This window comes from Rattus norvegicus, chromosome 10 (genome assembly GCF_036323735.1).
Source record: "Rattus norvegicus strain BN/NHsdMcwi chromosome 10, GRCr8, whole genome shotgun sequence".
NCBI lineage: Eukaryota > Metazoa > Chordata > Mammalia > Rodentia > Muridae > Rattus > Rattus norvegicus.
The window spans coordinates 93,989,225-94,010,571 of NC_086028.1; the positions used below are offsets into that span (position 1 = coordinate 93,989,225).

General features: G+C 38.8%; 1 protein-coding gene across 11 annotated transcripts in view; it reads left to right on the forward strand.

Moving 5' to 3' along the window:
- Cep112 (centrosomal protein 112) overlaps nucleotides 1–21,347 on the forward strand; it is a 467,050-nt gene that overhangs the window by 123,595 nt on the left and 322,108 nt on the right. For 9 of the 11 annotated variants that reach the window (XR_005489758.2, XM_039085653.2, XM_063268762.1 and 6 more), the window contains 5 exons: nucleotides 515–658; nucleotides 17,736–17,890; nucleotides 18,155–18,284; nucleotides 18,918–19,010; nucleotides 20,576–20,635. Coding sequence is in view for 10 of the 11 variants with exons in the window: in XM_039085653.2 (XP_038941581.1) it covers nucleotides 515–658; nucleotides 17,736–17,890; nucleotides 18,155–18,284; nucleotides 18,918–19,010; nucleotides 20,576–20,635 (582 nt within the window). In the remaining variant the exon portion in view is untranslated. The remainder of the gene's footprint in view (nucleotides 1–514; nucleotides 659–17,735; nucleotides 17,891–18,154; nucleotides 18,285–18,917; nucleotides 19,011–20,575; nucleotides 20,636–21,347) is intronic. The other 2 variants (XM_039085651.2, XM_063268763.1) reach the window with 1 other exon arrangement.

Sequence of the window (21,347 nt, forward strand, 5' to 3'; positions counted from 1 at the left end):
GCACTTGTGATGTACAATCCTTCTTCATTATCAACCTTACTCTGTGTATTCCACTTGTAAACACCATCTTCGTGTTTGTTGTTTTATTGGTTATGGAAAGCCAAGCAAGTTTCTTGGGAATTTGCATAGGTGAGAAAGCGTGTCTACATTTGTATTGTACAGCGGAAACAGATGATACAGACGCTGAGTTCCAGTTCCCAGAAACAACAAGATCGTTAGTATGTGTTCTTCTGTTGGTATTTTGAAGACCACTGATAATATTGTTTAATTGAGAAATATATTATCAATCAGGCTTAGTTAGTTTCTACACAAGACAGGACATTTCTTTAATATTTGCCTTATCTATTGAAATTTTCTGTTCAAGAAAACAGGAAAAATTATATCCTTTTTGTATGGTATTTTTACTTGTGGGTTTTAGATTCTTTATAGATATAAATAGGATATTGAAAAACATTTATTAAATTCAAAGTGACATATTCCATGGTAGTGAAAGACTCTGGACTTCATTGTGCAGCTTCACAGTGCTGTAGCGGAAATGGAAAAGGAAAAATTTGAGCTTCAAAAGCACCACACGGAGACTATTCAGGAATTGCTGGAGGACACAAATGTGCGCCTGAGTAAAATGGAGGGGGACTACATGGTGCAGACGCAGTCCACAGTGAGTGTTGGCTTCTCCGTCCGACTTTGCACAGCGATCTTCCTCCCCATGCCTCATGCTTCCCGGATGTACTTTTATAAACTACTTATGGAATTTAAAGGAAGAGCGTTCCTTTCTTACAGGAGCCAGCAGCAGTGGGCAGGCCTAGGGGTTCACTAAGAGCTCAGACCCGACTCTTCAGTGTTACCTACATTTCTCAATCTCTTAGAAACGGTCGCAAATTTTTTTCATTAACTTTTAGTTTAGAATTAATTATGTTCTTTTTAAAATTCTTTTAAACTGAAGATACAAGTGGTTTTTTTTAAATATTTAAAGTTAGTGTGAAGGAAATTAGAAGTATTACTACTCTGACACATTTTCTTAGTAGAGCATTATCTGAAGCACCATATATATACATCACTTGGAGAAATCTCAAATCCTAAACTGTTTAGAAGTCTTCTTAATGCTTTGAATGTTAAGTTTTCTCATTTTCATAATAAAATAATAGGAAGTTTTTGAAAATATTAAATTGATATGCAAATGAAGTTATATAATAAGCTTTCAATATTAGTTGTTATTATCTTCAAAAATGCAACATATAAGAAGACTAGTGTTATATAAGTGGAAAAGGCAGACTCTAAGAAACTAATTAACACTGGCGTGAGGATAGGATTTTTGGCTTCCCTTCCTTGTAAAACTGACAGAAAAGAGATGAAGTCGGAAATGACGATGGAAAGAACACAAGAGGTTCGTATAATTTTTGGAGTTTGTATTAGTTACATTTATGTCATTGTGACAAAATAACTTATAAAAACTATGCAAGGAAAGTTTCATTTTGGCTGACTGTTGCTGAGAGTCTGATGACAGGGAAGGCCTATGGAATTCATGGTGACAGGAACATGTCACAGAGGCGCCTTATATAACATCAGGCTAAGAAGCAAATAAATTACTGACAGACCCAGGATACAGAAACTCACCTTCAAAGGCATGGCCCTAGTCAGTCAGGTCCCCCCTTAAAGGCTTGACAGGCTCCTGAAACAGCACAGCTACCTGGAGACAAAGCTTTCAAAACATGACCCTGTGGGAAACAGTTCAGATTCAAATCATAACAGCATTGGAAATGCAGTGGAGAAGTCGAAATTGATCTGACAGGTTCAAGAACGCACAGGACGCAGAGAGGCTCTGCACTCATCAGGCCTTTCAGCATTTCTGCAGCCTGCAATGCTGACATTCTTGGGTCTGTAAGCAGCAGCAAGGGTGAGGGCACAAGGACTGATCACAATGAGCCTACATTTGCATGTGGTTCAGATGTCTCTGATGCGACTTTTTTATTATTTTTATTGGATATTTTATGTATTTACATTTCAAATGTTATTCCCCCTCCCCCTCTCCCTGCTTCTATGAGGATGCTCCCATTCCCACCCACCCACTCCCACCTCACCACCTTGGTATTCCTCTACACTGGGGAAATGAGCCTTCACAGGACCAAGGGCTTACTGTTGATGCCAGACAATGCCATCCTCTGCTACATATGCGGCTGGAGACTTGGGTTCCTCCATGTATACTCTTTGGTTGGTGGTTCAGTCCCTGGGAGCTATGGGGGTTCTGGTTAGTTGATACTGTTGTTCTTATGGGGTTGCAAACCCTTCAGCTACTTCAGTTCTTTTTCTAACTTCTCCACTGGGGTCCCTGTGCTCAGTCCAATGGTTAGCTGCAAGCATCCTCATCTGTAAAAGTAAACCTCTGGCAAACCCTCTCAGGAGACATCCATATCAGGCTCCTGTCATCAAGCACTTTTTGGCATCAGCAATAGTGTCTGGGTTTGGTAGATGCATATGGATGGATCCCCAGGTGGGGCAGTCTCTAATTGGCCTTTCCTTCAGTCTCTGCTCCACTCTTTGTCCCTGTATTTCCTCCCATGAGTATTTTGTTCTCCCTTCTAAAAAGGATTGAAGCATCCATACTTTGGTCATTCTTCTTCTTGAGCTTCATGGGGTCTGTAAATTGTATCTTGGGTAGTCCAAAGTTTTGGTTTAATATCCGCTTATCATTGAGTACATACCATGTGTGATTTTTTGTGAATGGGTTACCTCACTCAGGATGATATTTTCTAGTTCCAGCCACTTGCCTAAGAATTTCATAAAGTCATTGTTTTTGATAGCTGAGTAGTACTCCACTGTGTAAATGTACCACATTTTCTGTATCCATTTTGAAGGGCATCTGGGTTCTTTCCAGCTACTGGCTATTATAAATAAGGCTGCTATGAACATAGTGGAGCACGTGTCCACTATGAGCATATGTTGGAGCATCTTTGGGGTGTATGCCCAGGAGTGGTATAGCTGGGTCCTCAAAACGGAGAGAATGAGCAGCAACAGGATGCTGTGTCTCTATGGTCTCTTCCACAGAGCCACATTGTCCAACTTCTAACTCCTCAGAAAAAAGCTGGATGATTTTCTGGAGAGAAGGAAGGCTCTGAGTTTAGTGTAGTTTGCTAAGTGTGGTGGACAGATTCTTTCCCCCAGAGTCTGTGAAGTTCTTTGAATTCCTTGAATGGCAGGCTGTAAAGCAAGACTGCCCCACACCCTAGAGACAATGAAAACCAAGTCACTCATAAGAGTGTCAGTGGCCTTAGACGCTTACTCGGTACATGACAGTGGGGCTTTGCTGTTAGGTGCACATTAGAAAAAGATGTGGCTCCTAGTGCTTTCCAAGTGAATAAGTAGTTTTAAACACTACCAGACTCCTAGGTTTTATATACACTGTCACTGTGGTATTCCTAAAAATGTCATTTGTCATCGTTTTGAGGCCTTTAAATATTTTTCATTTGTTAGGATAAATGAATTCCTAGAAATTCTTTTTTTTAACAAAAGATCTTCTATTAGGCCTTACTTTGTGTTCTCTATCTCCTTGCAATTTCTCACAGTTCTTTATTTCTGTGAAAGCTTCTTATCTTACTCTAGTGTCGTCTGTCCATTCTTCAATAGATGTTCTGCTGATTGCATGCTACCCTTTACTTTTTTTCATGCCCAGTATTTTTGCTTGACTCTAAAAAAGCCCTTCTAACCAGTTTCTTGTGCCAGTGTATTATGAATGACAGCATAATCCACATTGCTGTTCTGGCATGTTTCTACTTCATGTAACCTAGAGTCACCTGAGGAGGAGAAACCGAAACTGCAGAGTTGTCAAGATCAGACTGTCCTGTGGCCATGTCTGTGAGCGGTTGCTTTGATTTGTGATAGCTGCGAGAGAGTCCAGTACATTATGGGTGGCACTAACCCTAGATAGGTAGGTTTGAGGTATGTAAGTGGTTAAGCATGAGCTGGTGAATGAAACGCTAGCCAGCATCTCGTCATAGTTTCTGCTTCATCTCGTTTGTGCTCCTGCCTTGACTTTCCTCACTGGTGGACTGTGACCTGGAAGTGTGAGCTAAGTTAAACCTTTTCCTCCTGTCTTGCTTTTCTCTGTCACAGTAACAGAAAACAGTCTTGTACACTTACACTGTCTTTAAAAATAAGTTTTAGTGATATCCCTTCTACAAGTCCCAGTTGCTTTGGATTGTGGACTCATGTCCTTGGGGTTTGTCATTCTGACTTGTATTCAGGAAAGTAGGAGATCAGGTTCTTCCTTGGTTAGTGAGAGCTTGTACTGTCTAGTTTCATGTCAACGTGAGAAAATCTAGTATTATTTGGGGAGAAGCAACGTCCATTTAGAAAACTCTCCCCATTAGATTGGCCTATGAGCAGTCCTGAGGTGTGTTTTCTTAGTAATGTGGGAGGGCCCTGTTCACTGAGGACTCTGCTGCCCCTGGTCTGGTGATCCTTGGTGATATGAGAAAGCAGTCTGGGTGAGCGTGAACAGCGTTCCTCCATGACTTGTGCATCAGGTTCTTGTTCCTGCCTGGAGTTCCTGCTCTGACTTCCTTAGTGACTGACCATGATGTAGCAGTGGAAGCAGAGTAGAGCCCTTTCTCCACAAGCTGCTTTCGATCTTGCTGTTTTATCTCAGCAATGCACAGCGAACTAAGACAGAGTTTGTTGAGATGAGGAGATGGTGAGCCTCAGGATAGAGGCTTCTGAAAGGCCCATTGGCAGTTTCTCATATGTAAGATGCAGGCCTCACCAATCCTGAAAGGAATATAGCTTTGAGGAGAGATGGCGTCCCTAGATTATAACAATCAGCTAATGGGCTTTAGGGGGAGAGTGGTCTTTGAATGAAGGAAGCCTGTAACTTCATCAGATTTATGCATCCTTTAAACTTGCTAATTTTTTTCCTATTTTCCCTACTTGAAGCTTCGTTTTCTCTCTTCCTTCTTTATCTCCTTTCATGTTCTTTTCTTTCTTCTTAGTCTCCTCCCCTTCATTTCCCCCTTTCCTGTTTCTTGTGCCTTCCCCTTCTCTTCCTGTCTACCTTCCCCTACTCTCATCCTTCCCGCCCCTTCTCTTTCTATTTTCTACTATCCCAGTTCTTTCCCTTTCTTTTCCTTTGTTTGAAACAAGGTCTGGCTTTACCTCAGGCTGGCCTTACCTACTATGTTGATAAGGCTAGCCTTCAGCTCCAGCCTCCCCAAGCATTGTCAGAGTCCCGCCCTGTGTGTCGTTATACAAATCTCTCCCGCAAATGCAGGAGACCTCACCACGGCCTTGTTGGACGGTTTACAGGTTAGCTTGTGTGCAGTCTTTACCTCTGGCTTGTTGCTTTGTTTTGTCAGTGAAAGACTGGACTCTAACTTCACTGTTTTCACGTGGATGACTTGGTTTTCCAGTTTCACTTGGAGTCTTTCTTCCTCTCCGTCTATCTTGACTGTCGCACATGTAACTTCCCTTCGGTGCAAGTTTCCACTGCTTATGGCTGGCTCCTTTGTCTGCCTTTGCTGATGTCATTACTGTAGCTTATAGTTACTCTGGATGTTCAGTGTGGCAGTCTGTCTTCCGTGTTGCGTACAGGTGTCCTGCCTGAGCCCTTTTCTTTGATGGTTACCTTTATAATCTGCTCTCCACTCTCAGAAGAAATAGGACTTGGCGAACATCTTTTCTTTATAGTATCATTTATGATATTTTTTGATGTTTACTGTTAAAAGTCACATACTTTTGGGGGCTAGAGGGGTTCTTCAATGGTTAAGAGCCCTTGTTGCTTATACAGAGGACCTGTGTTCAACTCTCAGTACCCACATCGCAGCTCACAGCTCTCAGTACCCACATCGCAGCTCACAACTCTCAGTATCCACATCGCAGCTCACAGCTCTCAGTACCCACATCGCAGCTCACAACTCTCTGGTACTCCAGTTTCTGCATGGGCACTGCACACATGTGGTGCACAGACATAAATGCAGGCAAAATATCCAGACACATTAAAAAAATAAATAAAGCATAAAGAAATAAATAATTATATAATTAAAAGATATACTTTTGCTATAAATATTTATCACAGATTTAACCCCTTATGGATACATAACAAAATACTTTTACAGTCTGTACATTAACTAGAATTAATATCAAATGTTAAGTAATGGTGGGAAACATAGTTTCTAAAAACTTATTTCAAAAGATATGTAGACTCAGGATTTGAAGAAAGGCTGCTTCTCTATTGTCATTATTTTGTCCATTGTTTAAATTAGCATATGAGTAATTGCTGTCATTATGGTGTATCGTGCATGTTTTGTTTTTATTTACCTCCCTTCCTGTTGCCCTCCCTCCCTCCCTCATGCCTGTCCCTCTTGCTGTCCCCTTCCCTCTTCTCCCAAAGCTCTGCTGCCCTCATCTCTCTCTCTCTCTCTCTCTCTCTCTCTCTCTCTCTCTCTCTCTCTTTCTCTCTCTCTCTCACACACACACACACACACACTCACACACACACACACACTCACACTCACGCGCGCGTGAGCACACGCAATGCATGCACGCACACATGCTTACACATTCATAATGTGTATAATGCTTCCTACTTAGAATCACTTTCCCACAAATATTATTTCTTTTTCTTTACAGCTAAATAAAAATTAATATATAGTATACAAAAGTATAAGTCACATCTGTTACTAATGCTTCTATCAAGGAAGACACTGATTAATATTTTGTCAAAAGTACGTACTTACACATTCAGCTTAGAAAAACAAACATACATATAAAAATAAATAAAAGTGGTTTCCTTGGCTCTCATATCTGAAAATGAAAAAAACAAAACAAGAATACATCTATACATACTTGTTATTAAACATGTAGAAGAGACAAGACAAAAAGATAGAAGCAGTCATTAAAGGTCTCCCAACCAAAAAGAGCCCAGGTCCAGACGGGTTTAGTGCAGAATTCTATTAGACCTTCATAGAAGAACTCATACCAATACTATCCAAACTATTCCACAAAATTGAAACAGATGGAGCACTACTGAATTCCTTCTATGAAGCCACAATTACTCTTATACCTAAACCACACAAAGACCCAACAAAGAAAGAGAACTTCAGACCAATTTCCCTTATGAATATCGACGCAAAAATACTCAATAAAATTCTGGCAAACCGAATCCAAGAGCACATCACAACAATCATCCACCATGATCAAGTAGGCTTCATCCCAGGCATGCAGGGATGGTTTAATATACAGAAAACCATCAACGTGATCCATTATATAAACAAACTGAAAGAACAAAACCACATGATCATTTCATTAGATGCTGAGAAAGCATTTGACAAAATTCAACACCCCTTCATGATAAAAGTCCTGGAAAGAATAGGAATTCAAGGCCCATACCTAAACATAGTAAAAGCCATATACAGCAAACCAGTAGCTAACATTAAACTAAATGGAGAGAAACTTGAAGCAATCCCACTAAAATCAGGGACTAGACAAAGCTGCCCACTCTCTCCCTACTTATTAAATATAGTTCTTGAAGTCCTAGCCAGAGCAATCAGACAACAAAAGGAGATCAAGGGGATACAGATTGGAAAAGAAGAAGTCAAAATATCACTATTTGCAGATGATATGATAGTATATTTAAGTGATCCCAAAAGTGCCACCAGAGAACTACTAAAGCTGATAAACAACTTCAGCAAAGTGGCTGGGTATAAAATTAACTCAAATAAATCAGTAGCCTTCCTCTACACAAAAGAGAAACAAGCCGAGAAAGAAATTAGGGAAACGACACCCTTCATAATAGTCCCAAATAATCTAAAATACCTCGATGTGACTTTAACCAAGCAAGTAAAAGATCTGTACAAAAAGAACTTCAAGCCTCTGAAGAAAGAAATTGAAGAAGACCTCAGAAGATGGAAAGATCTCCCATGCTCATGGATTGGCAGGATTTATATTGTAAAAATGGCCATTTTACCAAAAGCAATCTACAGATTCAATGCAATCTCCATCAAAATACCAATCCAATTCTTCAAAGAGTTAGACAGAACAATTTGCAAACTCATCTGGAATAACAAAAAACCCAGGATAGCTAAAACTATCCTCAACAATATGGATATTAGCCCTCTATCAGATTTAGTGAAAACTATACTCACAATAAAAGAACTTCTGGGGGAGTCACTATCCCTGAACTCAAGCAGTATTACAGAGCAATAGTGATAAAAACTGCATGGTATTGGTACAGAGACAGACAGATAGACCAGTGGAATAGAACTGAAGACCCAGAAATGAACCCACACACCTATGGTCACTTGATTTTTGACAAAGGAGGCAAAACCATCAAATGGAAAAAAGATAGCATTTTCAGCAAATGGTGCTGGTTCAACTGGAGGTCAGCATGTAGAAGAATGCAGATCGATCAATGCTTATCACCCTGTACCAAGCTTAAGTCTAAGTGGATCAAGGACCTCCACATCAAACCAGATACACTCAAACTAATATTAGAAAAAGTGGGCAAGAGTCTCAAACTTAGAAACCTACTGCCTCAGCATCCTGGAGGTTGACATTACAGGAGTCTGCTGTCATAGTAGGGATTTTATCATTGTTTTACAAAATGCTAATTTCTGAATTCATTTAAAGTAAAACAATAAAAGCATTGCATATGAACACAAATATCAATATTTTAAGATCTCATTTTTAAGTACTAAATATAAACGTTTATGTTATATGTATGTAAATTTTATATACAAAAGAAATTGAGTGGCCTCTGCCATTGCTTTTCCGCTTTGTTATTCTTAAGCTCTGGCTTAACAGAAGGGGGCAGGATTCTGTACTCCTTTGTATTCATCATAATATCACTTATAGAAATTGCATAAAGATTAGTATCTTCATGTTACTTAAAAATAGATTTGATCTTGCTGACCTGCCAAGAATCACAGGCAGTCTCAGGAGTTTGTAAAATTTTGAGAATTGCTACTCTAAGATGCTGGCTTATGAATGTTTTTTATCACAACCTACCAAGGACTAAATTTATAGATTGTATAAAAAAAGAATACATATAACCAGATGATGTAATGTATGTGCTATAAAAGAACAGATAAATAGTACTGGGAACTAAAAGTTTATGCAAGAATAGGGATAGGGATAAAAGAAAATAGAGGTTATGGTGGGTTAAACAGAAGTAAGGATGTATGGAAAAGTCTTATGAAACTCAATTATTCTGTAAGAATTTCTTTTAAAATGAAGAGGAGGGGATCCATCCCATATACATACAGCCACCAAACCCAGCCAAGAAGTGCATGCTGACAGGAGCCTGATATAGCTGTCTCCTGAGAAGCTCTGCCAGAGCATGACAAATACAGAGGTGAATGCTCAGGGCCAACCATTGAGCTGAGAACAGGGCACCCCATTGGAGGAGTTAGAGAAAGGATTGAAGGAGCTGAAAGTGTTTGCAAGCTCTTAAGAACAACAATACCAACCCACCAGAGCTCCCAGGGACTAAACCACTATCCATACAGTACACATGGACAGACCATGGGTCCAGCTGCATATGTAGCATAGGAAGCCCTTGTTGGGCACCAGTGGGAGGAGAAGCCCTTGGTGCCAAGGCTGGAACCCTCCCAGTGTAGGGGTATGTCAGAGTGGGGAAGTGGGAAGGGGTGGGTGCAGGAATACCCTCAGAGGGAGGGAGGATGGGATAGGGGGTTTATGGATGCGAACCTGTGAAAGGGGATAACATTTGAAATGTAAATTTAAAAAATCCAATTAAAAAAAGAGGAACCTCAAATACAGTCAGAGGAAAGTTATCTCTAGAACACTCACGCTGTTATTGTACCTGTAAGCATATTTTGGAATGCAGTTCAGGATTGTAGCCCTTTTGCTTTATAGCTCAATACAATCACTGCTCTCCCCTATAGCCTGCATAGCTCCTTCTAGCCTTATGAGTCTATAAATGCCAGCCAGCAGGGAGAAGCTTCCAACCGAGTACCATCTTAGTTTTTCTGTATTCTGTATCCAAGTGCAATGTCTTCAGCAATAGTGTTTTATTCTAGTTGTCTTGATTGGTTTTGGAACCTCTGAAGATTGTCTAGCCAACAACTCATAGGTGAGTATTCTGTACTTGGTCTTGGGATTTTGGTTTGAAATCCTCTATCTTCTGGGATCACTTCACATATGCAGGGTACTTCATAAATGTTCTTTTTAAAGTTGTACTTTTATTTAGCATATAAAGTATCATGCTGTTATATTTGTCCTATCTCCTTAGTTTTGACTGACTCCCTCCGTCTGCCTTTCCCTGTCTTTCTCTGCTCCTACATAGTTTTGTCTTTTCCTTCTCTAGGCTTCCCTCTTCTGGGTTTTCTGTCCCACCCTCATCTCACTGACCTCCCATCCTCATGGCTCTTTGTTGCTAACTAGCTCCTACTGATACTCCAACTTAACTCTAGTTATCTAAAAGTTCCAGCTTAGTTCTGCATTTGAGGGGATATATGGAGTTTGTCTTTAGGGGCTTAGGTTATTTCCATTTGTATAATATTCTTGCCAGTACTATACAAGATTTTCAATTTCTCCATATCCTCAACAAATGTGTTATTTTCTTTTTTTTTTCTTTTCTTTTTTTCGGAGCTGGGGACCGAACCCAGGGCCTTGCACTTGCTAGGCAAGCACTCTACCACTGAGCTAAACCCCCAACCCTGTTATTTTCGTATTGTAGCATAGATAGATAGCTTTATTTAGCAGGCATAGCCAATGGCTTACAGTTTCCTCACAAGTATCTTGTTTAAGTCTCATAAAGTTTTTTTTTTTTTTTTTGGTTCTTTTTTTCGGAGCTGGGGACCGAACCCAGGGCCTTGTGCTTCCTAGGTAAGCGCTCTACCACTGAGCTAAATCCCCAGCCCCCTCATAAAGTTTTAAATGTTGATTAATATCCAAATTAAAATTTCATGTTCACATTATCACAGTTACCATCAGTGACACCTGACATTTGAGATTGAATGTATTGCTTCAGTGTCTGTCACTTTCTTCAAATACTGGATATCTGTCCCTCTCATTTCGTTTTCTTCTAAAAAAAAGTAGTTTGCACTTTCATGTGAGCATTTCCTCTTATCTTCACTATATTCAATTATTAATACTGTAGAAAAAGATTGTTTGCTTGCTGATACAGACCTTTTTTCCTTAAGCAAAGTCTCTAGGTTTATCTGTATCAATTCAGTCCCTAGGTCTTGATTTATTTCATTGTCAACCGTGTCAATTTCTAACAGTTTATAATGGCTACTCATTCCTTTCTTTGACTATGGGTAATCTTTGCCTTGACTTCGGAATTCTTGTCTCCTGTGTGTATACAGTGACCAAACCTCACTTTATTCAGTGTTTTTTTGAGAGCTTTTGCTACTTTAAGGCTCAGTGGCCTTGGCTACCTCCTGCTTTGAGTTTCTTGTCCAGTCTCATCCAAGATTAAAAAATACCTTTATCTTTTTGCAACAAAACCAAAAGAAGAGAAGCACACAAACATAATCTCACTTCCAAATATGAAAATAACAGGAAGAAACCATCATTATTCCTTAATATCTCTCAACACCAATGGACTCAATTCCCCAATAAAAAGACACAGATTAACAGACTGGTTACCTAATGAGGACCCAGCATTTTGCTGCCTACAGGAAACACACCTCAGAGACAAAGACAGACACTACCTCAGAGTAAAAGGCTGGAAAACCACTTTCTAAGCAGATGGCCTGAAGAAGCAAGCTGGAGTACCTATTCTAATATCGAATAAAATTGGCTTTCAACCAAAAGTCATCAAAAAAGATAAGGAAGGACACTTCACATTCATTAAAGGAAAAATCCGCCAAGATAAACTCTCAATCCTAAATATCTACGCTCCAAATACAAGGGCACCTACATAGATAATAGAAACCTTACTAAAGCTCAAAGCACACATTGGACCTCACACAATAATAGTAGGAGATTTCAACACCCCACTCTCATCAATGGACAGATCATGGAAACAGAAATTAAAGAGACATAGAGTAACAGAAGTTATGAATCAAATGGACTTAACAGATATTTATAGAACATTCTATCCTAAAACAAATGGATATACCTTCTTCTCACCACCTCATGGTACTTTCTCAAAATTGACCATATAATCGGTCACAAAACAGGCCTCAACAGATACAGAAAGATAGAAATAATCCCACGTGTCCTATCAGACCACCGCGGACTAAGACTGGTCTTCAGTAACAATAAGGAAAGAACACCCACATATACATGGAAGTTGAACAGTGCTCTACTCAATGATAACCTGGTCAAGGAAGAAATAAAGAAAGAAATTAAAAACTTCTTAGAATTTAATGAAAATGAAGGTACAACATACCTAAACTTATGGGACACAATGAAAGCTGTGCTAAGAGAAAAACTCATAGCTCTGAGTGCCTGCAGAAAGAAACTGGAGAGAGCATACATCAGTAGACTGACAGCACACCTAAAAGCTCTAGAACAAAAAGAAGCAAATACACTCAGGAGTAGAGTAGAAGGCAGGAAATAATCAAACTCAAGGCTGAAATCAACCAAGTAGAAAGAAAAAGGACTATAGAAAGAATCAACAGAACCAAAAGTTGGTTCTTTGAGAAAATCAACAAGATAGATAAACCCTTAGCCAGACTAACCAGAGAACACAGAGAGTGTGTCCAAATTAACAAAGTCAGAAATGAAAAGGAAGACATAACTACAGAATCAGAAGAAATTAAAAAAATCATCAGATCCTACTACAAAAGCCTTTATTCAACAAAATTTGAAAATCTGCAAGAAATGAACAATTTTCTAGACACATACCAGGTTGCAAAATTAAATCAGGAACAGATAAATCATTTAAACAACCCCATGACTCTTAAAGAAATAGAAGCAGTCATTAAAAGTCTCCCAATCAAAAAGAGTCCAGGACCAGATGGATTTAGAACAGAATTCTATCAGACCTTCTTAGAAGACCTCATACCAATACTCTCCAAACTATTCTACATAATTGAAACACAGAGCACTACCAAATACCTTCTATGAAGCCACAATTACTCTTATACCTAAACCACACAAAGACCCAACAAAGAAAGAGAACTTCAGACCAATTTCCCTTATGAATATTGACGCAAAAATACTCAAAATTCTTGCAAACTGAATCCAAGAACACATCAAAACAATAACCCATCATGATCAAGTAGGCTTCATCCCAGGTATTCAGTGATGGTTTAATATACAGAAAACCTTCTACATAATCCACTATATAAACAAACTCAAAGATAAAAACCACATGTTCATTTCATTAGATACTGAGAAAGCACTTGACAAAATTCAACACCCCTTCATGATAAAAGTCCTGGAAAGAACAGGAATTAAAGGCCCATACTTAAACATAGTAAAAGCCATATATAGCAAACCAGTAGTTAACATTAAACTAAATGGAGAGAAACTTGAAGCAATCCCACTAAAATCAGGGACTAGACAAGGTTGCCCACTCTCTCCCTACTTATTCAGTATAGTTCTTGAAGTCCTAGCTAGAGCAATCAGACAAGAAAAGGATGTCAAAGGGTACAAATTGGAAAGGAAAAAGTCAAAATATCACTATGTGCAGATGATATGATAGTATACTTAAGTGACCCCAAAAGTTCCACCAGAGAACTACTAGACATCATAAACATCTTCAGCAAATTGGCTGGGTATAAAATTAACTCAAATAAATCAGGGTTGGGGATTTGGCTCAGTGGCAGAGCGCTTGCCTAGGAAGCGCAAGGCCCTGGGTTCGGTCCCCAGCTCCGAAAAAAAGAACCAAAAAAAAAATTAACTCAAATAAATCAATAGCCTTTTTCTACACAAAAGAGAAACAAGCCGAGAAAGAAATTAGGGAAACTACACCATTCATAATAGTCCCAAATAATATAAAATACCTCGGTGTGAGTTTAACCAAGCAAGTGAAAGATCTGAATGATAAGAACTTCAAGCCTCCGAAGAAAGAAACTGAAGAAGATCTCAGAAGATAGAAAGTCTCCCATCCTCATGGATTGGCAGGATTAATATAGTAAAAATGGCCATTTTACCAAAAGCGATCTACAGATTCAATGCAATCCCCAACAAAGTTCCAATCCAATTCTTTGTAGAGTTAGACAGAACAATTTGAAAATTCAGCAGGAATAAGAAAAAACCCAGGATAGCTAAAACTATCCTCAACAATAAAAGGACTTCCAGGGGAATCACCATCCCTGACCTCAAGCAGTATTACAGAGCAATAAAAACTGTATTGTATTGGTACAGAGACAGGCAGATAAACTAGTGGAATAGAATTGAAGACCCAGATATGAACCCACACACCTATGGTCACTTGATTTTTGACAAAGGAGCCAAAACCATCAAATGGAAAAAAGATAGCATTTTCAACAAATGGTGCTGGTTCAACTGGAGGTCAGCATGTAGAAGAATGCAAATAGATCCATGCTTATCACCCTGTACAAAGCTTAAGTCTAAGTGGATCAAGGACCTCCACATCAAACCAGATACACTCAAACTAATAGAATAAAAAGTGGGCACTGGAGGAAAATTTCCTGAACAGAACACAAATGGCTTATGCTCTAAGATCAAGAATTGACAAATGGGATCTCATAAAGCTACAAAGCTTCTGTAAGGCAAAGGACACTGTTGTTAGGACAAAAGGGCAATCAACAGATTGGGAAAAGATCTTTACCAATCCTACAAGTGATAGAGGGCTAATATCCAAAATATACAAAGAACTGACAAAGTTAGACTGTAGAGAGACAAATAACCCTATTAAAAAGTGGGTACAGAGTTAAAGAAAGAATTCACAGCTGAGGAATGCCGAATGGCTGAGAAGCACCTAAAGAAATGTTCAACATCTTTAGTCATAAGGGAAATGCAAATCAAAACAATCCTGAGATTCCACCTCATACCAGTCAGGATGGCTAAGATCAAAAACTGAGGCGACAGCAGATGCTGACGAGGATGTGGAGAAAGAGGAACATTTTTCTACTGTTGGTGGGATTGCACACTGGTAGAACCATTCTGGAAATTAGTTTGGAGATTCCTCAGAAAATTGGACATTGAACTATCTGAGGAACCAGCTATACCTCTCTTGGACAAATACCCAAAAGATGCTCCTACATACAACAAAGACACATGCTCCAATGTGTTCATAGCAGCCTTATGTCTGGAAAGAACCCAGATGCCCTTCAACAGGGGAATGGATACAGAAAATGTGGTACATCTACACAATGGAGTACTACTCAGCTATCAAAAACAATGACTTCATGAAATTCATAGGCAAATGGATGGAACTAGAAAATATCATCCCGAGCGAGGTAACCCAATCACAGAAAAACACACATGGTATGCATAAGTGGATATTAGCCCAAATGATCGAATTACCCAAGATGTACAGACCACATGAAACTCAAGAAGGATTACCAAAATGTGGATGCTTCACTCTTTCTTTAAAAGAGGAACAAAAATATCCATAGGAGGGTGTAGGGAGGCAAAGTTTAGAACAGAGGCTGAAGGAACAGCCGTTCAGAGCCTGCCCCACATGTGGCCCATACGAAATAGGTAAGATGGATGAAGCTAAGAAGTTCAGGCTGACAGGAATCAGATATAGATCTCTCCTGATTGACACAGCCAGAATATGTCCAATACAGAGGTGAATGCCAGCAGAAAACCACTGAACTGAGAATGGGACCCCTATTGAAGGAATCAGAGAAAGGGCTGAAAGCTGAAGGGGCCTGAGACCCCCTAAGAACAACAATGCTAACGAACCAGAGTTTCCAGGGACCAAGCCACTACCCAAAGACTCTACATGGACTGACCCTGGGTTCCAGATTCATAGTTAGCAAAGAGTAGCCTAATAGGGGCACCAGTGGAAGGGGAAGCACTTGGTCCTGCCAAGGCTGGACCCCCAGTGTACGGGATTGTTGGGGGGAGGTAATGAGAGGGTGGATGGGGAGTTGAACACCCATATCGAAGGGAAGGTGGAAGGCTTAGGGGGATGATGGCCTGGAAACTGGGAAAGGGAATAACATTTGAAATGTAAATAAGAAATACCCAATTTAATAAAAATGGAAGACAAAAATAAAAATTTACAAAAAGACTGTAAAATAAATCTAAAACAGAATATAGAAAAAGAAGAAGAAAATACCCCTAGGATTAAAAAAGAAAGAAAAAGCAAAAGAAGGGTGGGGAGTACAACTTCAAGTGCTGGCCCAGCCTGATGCTTCTCCTCTTCCTCAGCCCAGTCTGCCCTGGCATCCATAACACCTTCCTTACCTGTTTCAGACTGATTTATGTGTCTTTTCCGTGTTCTTAATGGGAGAGTGATGGTCTACATGCCACCCCCTCCTAAGCAGTATTACCTCTACTAGGCTCCTAAGGTGAAGTAGCCATTCTGCTTTTCCTAGACATTGTCTCCTTTTCATCAATTCCATGCCAGGAGGGCTAGGAATCCCTTTGTTGCCACAACATAAAATTGGAGAGCAAAGGTTCTTGTTTGTGTCACACAGTCACTGTGCAGGGAGGAGGTTCTGAGTGCTCTCTGAGGGGAGCTAACTTCCTAAAGGAGCGCTCAGCTCAGCACAGGCCGAGGTGATACAGTGGGTCAGAATGGAGCTACACATGTTAATACATGCTAATACATGTATACACATGCTGTCATGTTAAAAAATTACCAATGTGTTGTTTTTATTTTCACATATTTGGAAGTTGTTGCGCCAAAATTTACCCCACCAATTTATTCAGTTTTATAATGAAGAAAAGGTGAAATGAAGAGAGAATGTTGGAGTTTAACAGTGATGTTTAAACTTAACTCTTTGTTGTGGAAAAACAGTAGGAAAGAAGAACCACACTAACCTTTTCCTATTTGCATTCATTAGAAGAGTGGTTGTTAAAATGAAAACCAGTTGTTTCTCAGCTAATGCTGGCTTAGTGCAGGTTTGAATAAAGCATTTAGAAGCTCATAAACACCTTTATTCAAGCCTTAAATGCAGTCCTGCCAAAGTGAAGAATTCAAAATAACTTAAATACCAAATAAAAAGAGGCAATTTATTTGAATGATGCTTTTGAATACTTTAGAAAAATACAAAACTCTTTTAAATGAAATAGAAAAATCTAACAGATGAAACAAATAAGAATTTATGTGATAAAATATTCTTACATAATTTCTAATGTTGACTATATCATGTGGTACTCCTGCCATTAAAATGTGGAGGTATGGATTTTTTAAAGTTTCCTGATTGGAACCTTAAGTGAAGAGGACAAACTGAACTGTAATGAGGAGGCACAGAGGCACTGCCATGGACCTGAGGGGAGCACCTCTCTTCTTTACTCTCACGGGAAGGTCAGACTCAGCAGACATTCCACAAATGAGTGAATGGTTGGATAGATGTAAGCATGCTGGTAATTTTATGGTAAAAAGGTGGTAGGTCAGGTGGTGCTGGTACGTGACTTTAATCCCAATACTTAGGAGGCAGAGATAGACGGACCTGAGTTCGAGGCCAGTCTTGTCTACAGTGAGTTCCAGGACAGATGAGGCTACACAGAGAAACCTTGTCTCAAACAAACCAACAACAAAAAAATTACTTTAGAGATTTGTTTTTACTAATATTGATTATGGCTTATTTGCTCTCATAATTCTAATATGTTTCTTCATAGTGCTCATGGGCACACATGGCTGAAAGGCTAGTGAGAGGTTTTCCTAACAGAGACTTGTTCTTTAGAACCACATGATCAAAGACCTGGAGGGCCGTGTGCAGCAGCTGATGGGAGAAGCCGAGAACAGCAATCTACAGAGGCAGAAACTGACCCAAGAAAAATTGGAGCTGGAAAGATGCTACCAGATAACATGTAGTGAATTACAGGAGTTAAAGACAAGGTAGTGCTGATGCTGTCTGTGGGCACCCTGACTGTAGGTGACCCGCCAGTCAAACTTTGTCATGACATTTCTATCTAAGCAGGATTCTTTACATATTTTTAAAAAAATACTTAAAAACATAGTGTTTGAAACGAGTTGATGAAAATATGGGTACTTCATATATAAAAATATATTTAAATTTAGTTGATTATTAGTTTAGTTGATGTCTATTTTAGAGATTGGTTCCAAAAATATAAAACATTGTTATTTATCTTACTGTTTTAGGCAAAACTTACTACATACAGAGAAAGAACATCTTGTAAATGACTATGAGCAAAATGTGAAGTTACTAAAAACCAAATACGATTCTGACATTAACATCCTGCGACAAGAGCATGCACTTTCCACTTCTAAGGTATTGTACAAGTCCGTAGCTGCATTTGCACACGTGGTCAGCCATGGGCTGCGATGTATCAGCCAGTCATTTCCATTTGAGATTAGCCCCTTCATTCTGTTCTTGAAACCACCAGACTTGAAAACACGTGATGCCGTTTAGGACCCTGAAAACACTAAATGGTTCATAGCCCACACAGCGCTTAGTAGCAGGTTCTGCTTGATGCTTGCCTAAAGCACTAATGTTTTAAAGAAGGAATTCTTAGAAATGCTTTCTGAAGTGTTTCTGCACACATATAGTAGTTTACTTTGAAAGGTTTGTTTTATTCTATTTTTATTTCTTAAATTTAAAAAATTTCCATAAAAATTAAACTCACTTTTACATTTTCATAGCATTAAATACTATGCAGATTTTAATTTACATTTTTACTTCAAAATACTAATTTTGGTTCAAATGTTGCTCTAGAGACTGCTTAGTTTGCTACCCCTCTTACAGTGTGATTTAAATAGACTTAAATTTTATATTGTCTTTCAAAATATCTTTTTACTTAAATCCTGACTAAACTTTCAGGGGTAAATGGGCTTTATTTCAAACAGAACTGTGCAGTGGTACAAAAAGTCAGTGCTCTGCCTTCTGTTCTTGCAATCCTCCTAGACATCTGTTGTGATTGAAGAGCTAGAACAGAACATCCGTCAATTAAAACAGCAGGTCCAGGAATCGGAGCTTCAGAGGAAACAGCAAGTAAAAGTGAGTCCTGTCCTTTTACCAAGGTCACTGGGTCCAGTTCCTTTACTGTCATGATCTTTTGTTTATAAATGAGAGTCAGTTAAAAAATTACTAGAAAATCCCTTCTGGACATCGCCATTTCTGAGTTTATTGCTGGCATTTACCTAACAAATGAAGATACTTACTTACATGTAGAGAGTAAAAGTCAGTTGATCTGAAAGATCTTTTTTGAGATTAGTTTAGAATTAAAATCCTTATTTTATCAATATTGCAAAAACCAAAATACAGAAAAGACAATTGAACAAATGTTTTTGTGTAAAGTGAGCATTCTTGTAATCACTGCCAAAGTCTAGGAATAGAATTTTTTAGCTACCCCAAAAATTCTTAATTGGTTCTGCCCGATCCTTCCCACTGTAAATAGTCATCTTTTAATTCGCACACTGGCATAGCTCACTGCCCTCGTCAGAGAAGTGTCTTTGAGCTACATGCAATGGCTAATACAGAGAATCACAACTGGTCAAAGAGTCAAAGTGTAGGATGTTCTTGAAATTTTCAGGAAAATAGAAGAATTTGACCCTTGTAATATAAAGTAGGGCCACCCAAATGCATAAAGATAAACCTTGAATGTGTTCCTGCATATGTATGGAGGTGATAGCTCATAATGTGTACATCTGTGTGTGTTGGGAGCATGGGTAAGAGCTAACAAACAAGAGAGGAGACCAATACATGGTAAAGATGGGGGATGGGAAGAGCAGGGTTGACACAAGGACACCTGGAGCATGAGAGGAAATAAGTTGGGAACTGAGAACAAGGGGACTGTGACGAACCGAGGAGAGGGGAAGTGGGGACGACGAAATTCTACTAATATACGGGATTCAGAAATGCCATAATGATATCTAATATGTTGTATGCTAATTTGAAGTGAAATTATTTAAATATGTTAAATATATAAATTAAATATTTAACATTTTTTAAGTAAGTCCTAATATTTATTATTCGGTATAATGTGCTTCAGGGCACTGGTGTGAATAGGAGCTACATTAAAGTATATAAGTATGAATATATTATTTCCTGTTTTTTCTACATATCTTATTAGTATAATGTGCCATCAGATTTTTGTTTGATGTGAAAAAAATCTCTTATGTAAGTGTATTATTTTAGAAAGACCTCCCATTGAGGTTCTCAAACTCCACTGTCTTTCTTCCCTTTCTCTTTCTCTCAGCACTTTCATTTCCTCTCAGTCACAGAGCAGCAGGAGGAGGGTATGCAGTGGGTTCGGGGTTAGCACTACCATCTTGGCTTAGTTGCTTATTCCTGCTTTCATAATCTTAAGTATCACAGTGGTCTCCAAGCTTGAGGACAGGGATACCCTCACACAGCTGAGGGCTTAGGTCTTGGTATAGAAAGCTGCTGGTGACGCTGGTGACTTTCACAGGGGCTTAGGGTTCTCTCAATGATAAGCAAATGACATGTATGACTCCAGTTTGACATCCAGGACATTCACTGCTTTCATCACTGGGACACTTATTTTATTGACTCTAAAGGTAATATAAAACATACTAAGAATAAACATTTGTCACTTACAGGATCAAGAAGATAAATTTCACATGGAGAAAAACCACTTAAAATACATCTACGAGGAAAAGGTAAATGGTTGGAAAACATAAACATTTAAAATAACTTATTCAGGTAAAGGAGGCTGATTTAATAAAGTACTGTATTTACCCCATCCCTTCATGGATTGTTTCTTACTAACTCAGTCTCAGCTAACCGGTATAATCAATGTTTTCATGTTTATCAACAGCGTCAAGCTCAGTTATTAATGACACCAATATTAAAGCTCTAGTTTTATATTCTGTTGGGTGAGTGAAGACTCTCATTGACTGAACCTCTCATGAACAACTTGATGTTTTTATTTCTACAATTTTGAAATAATTGGGACTTTTCATTGTATTCCTGTGTATAATCCATGTGATAAGAACCTCAAATCTGTAGTCAAAAACCCTAAAACAGTGAGGGCATTGACTGCCTGCAGCTTAGCAGCTTCTTAGCATTCAGAACCATGCAGTTTCTGAAATGCATTTTAATGTTCCTATTATCAGAAGTAACTAAAGGTTTTAATACTTCAGACAACAATGTATAGATGTGTGACTGATATCTCAGTTCTGAAAATGGTTTGCTGTAAGACATGGAAAGTAAAAATAGTCGAAATAACAAAGTTTTTATTGATATTTTGGTCATTATTTACTTTTAATATTTATCAAGTGAATCTGCTTGTAAAATATAATACAAAATGAGGTTTATCCTTCCATTAAAATATTTAAATTAAAGCTAACCCTGGTATGTATTGTGGTATTC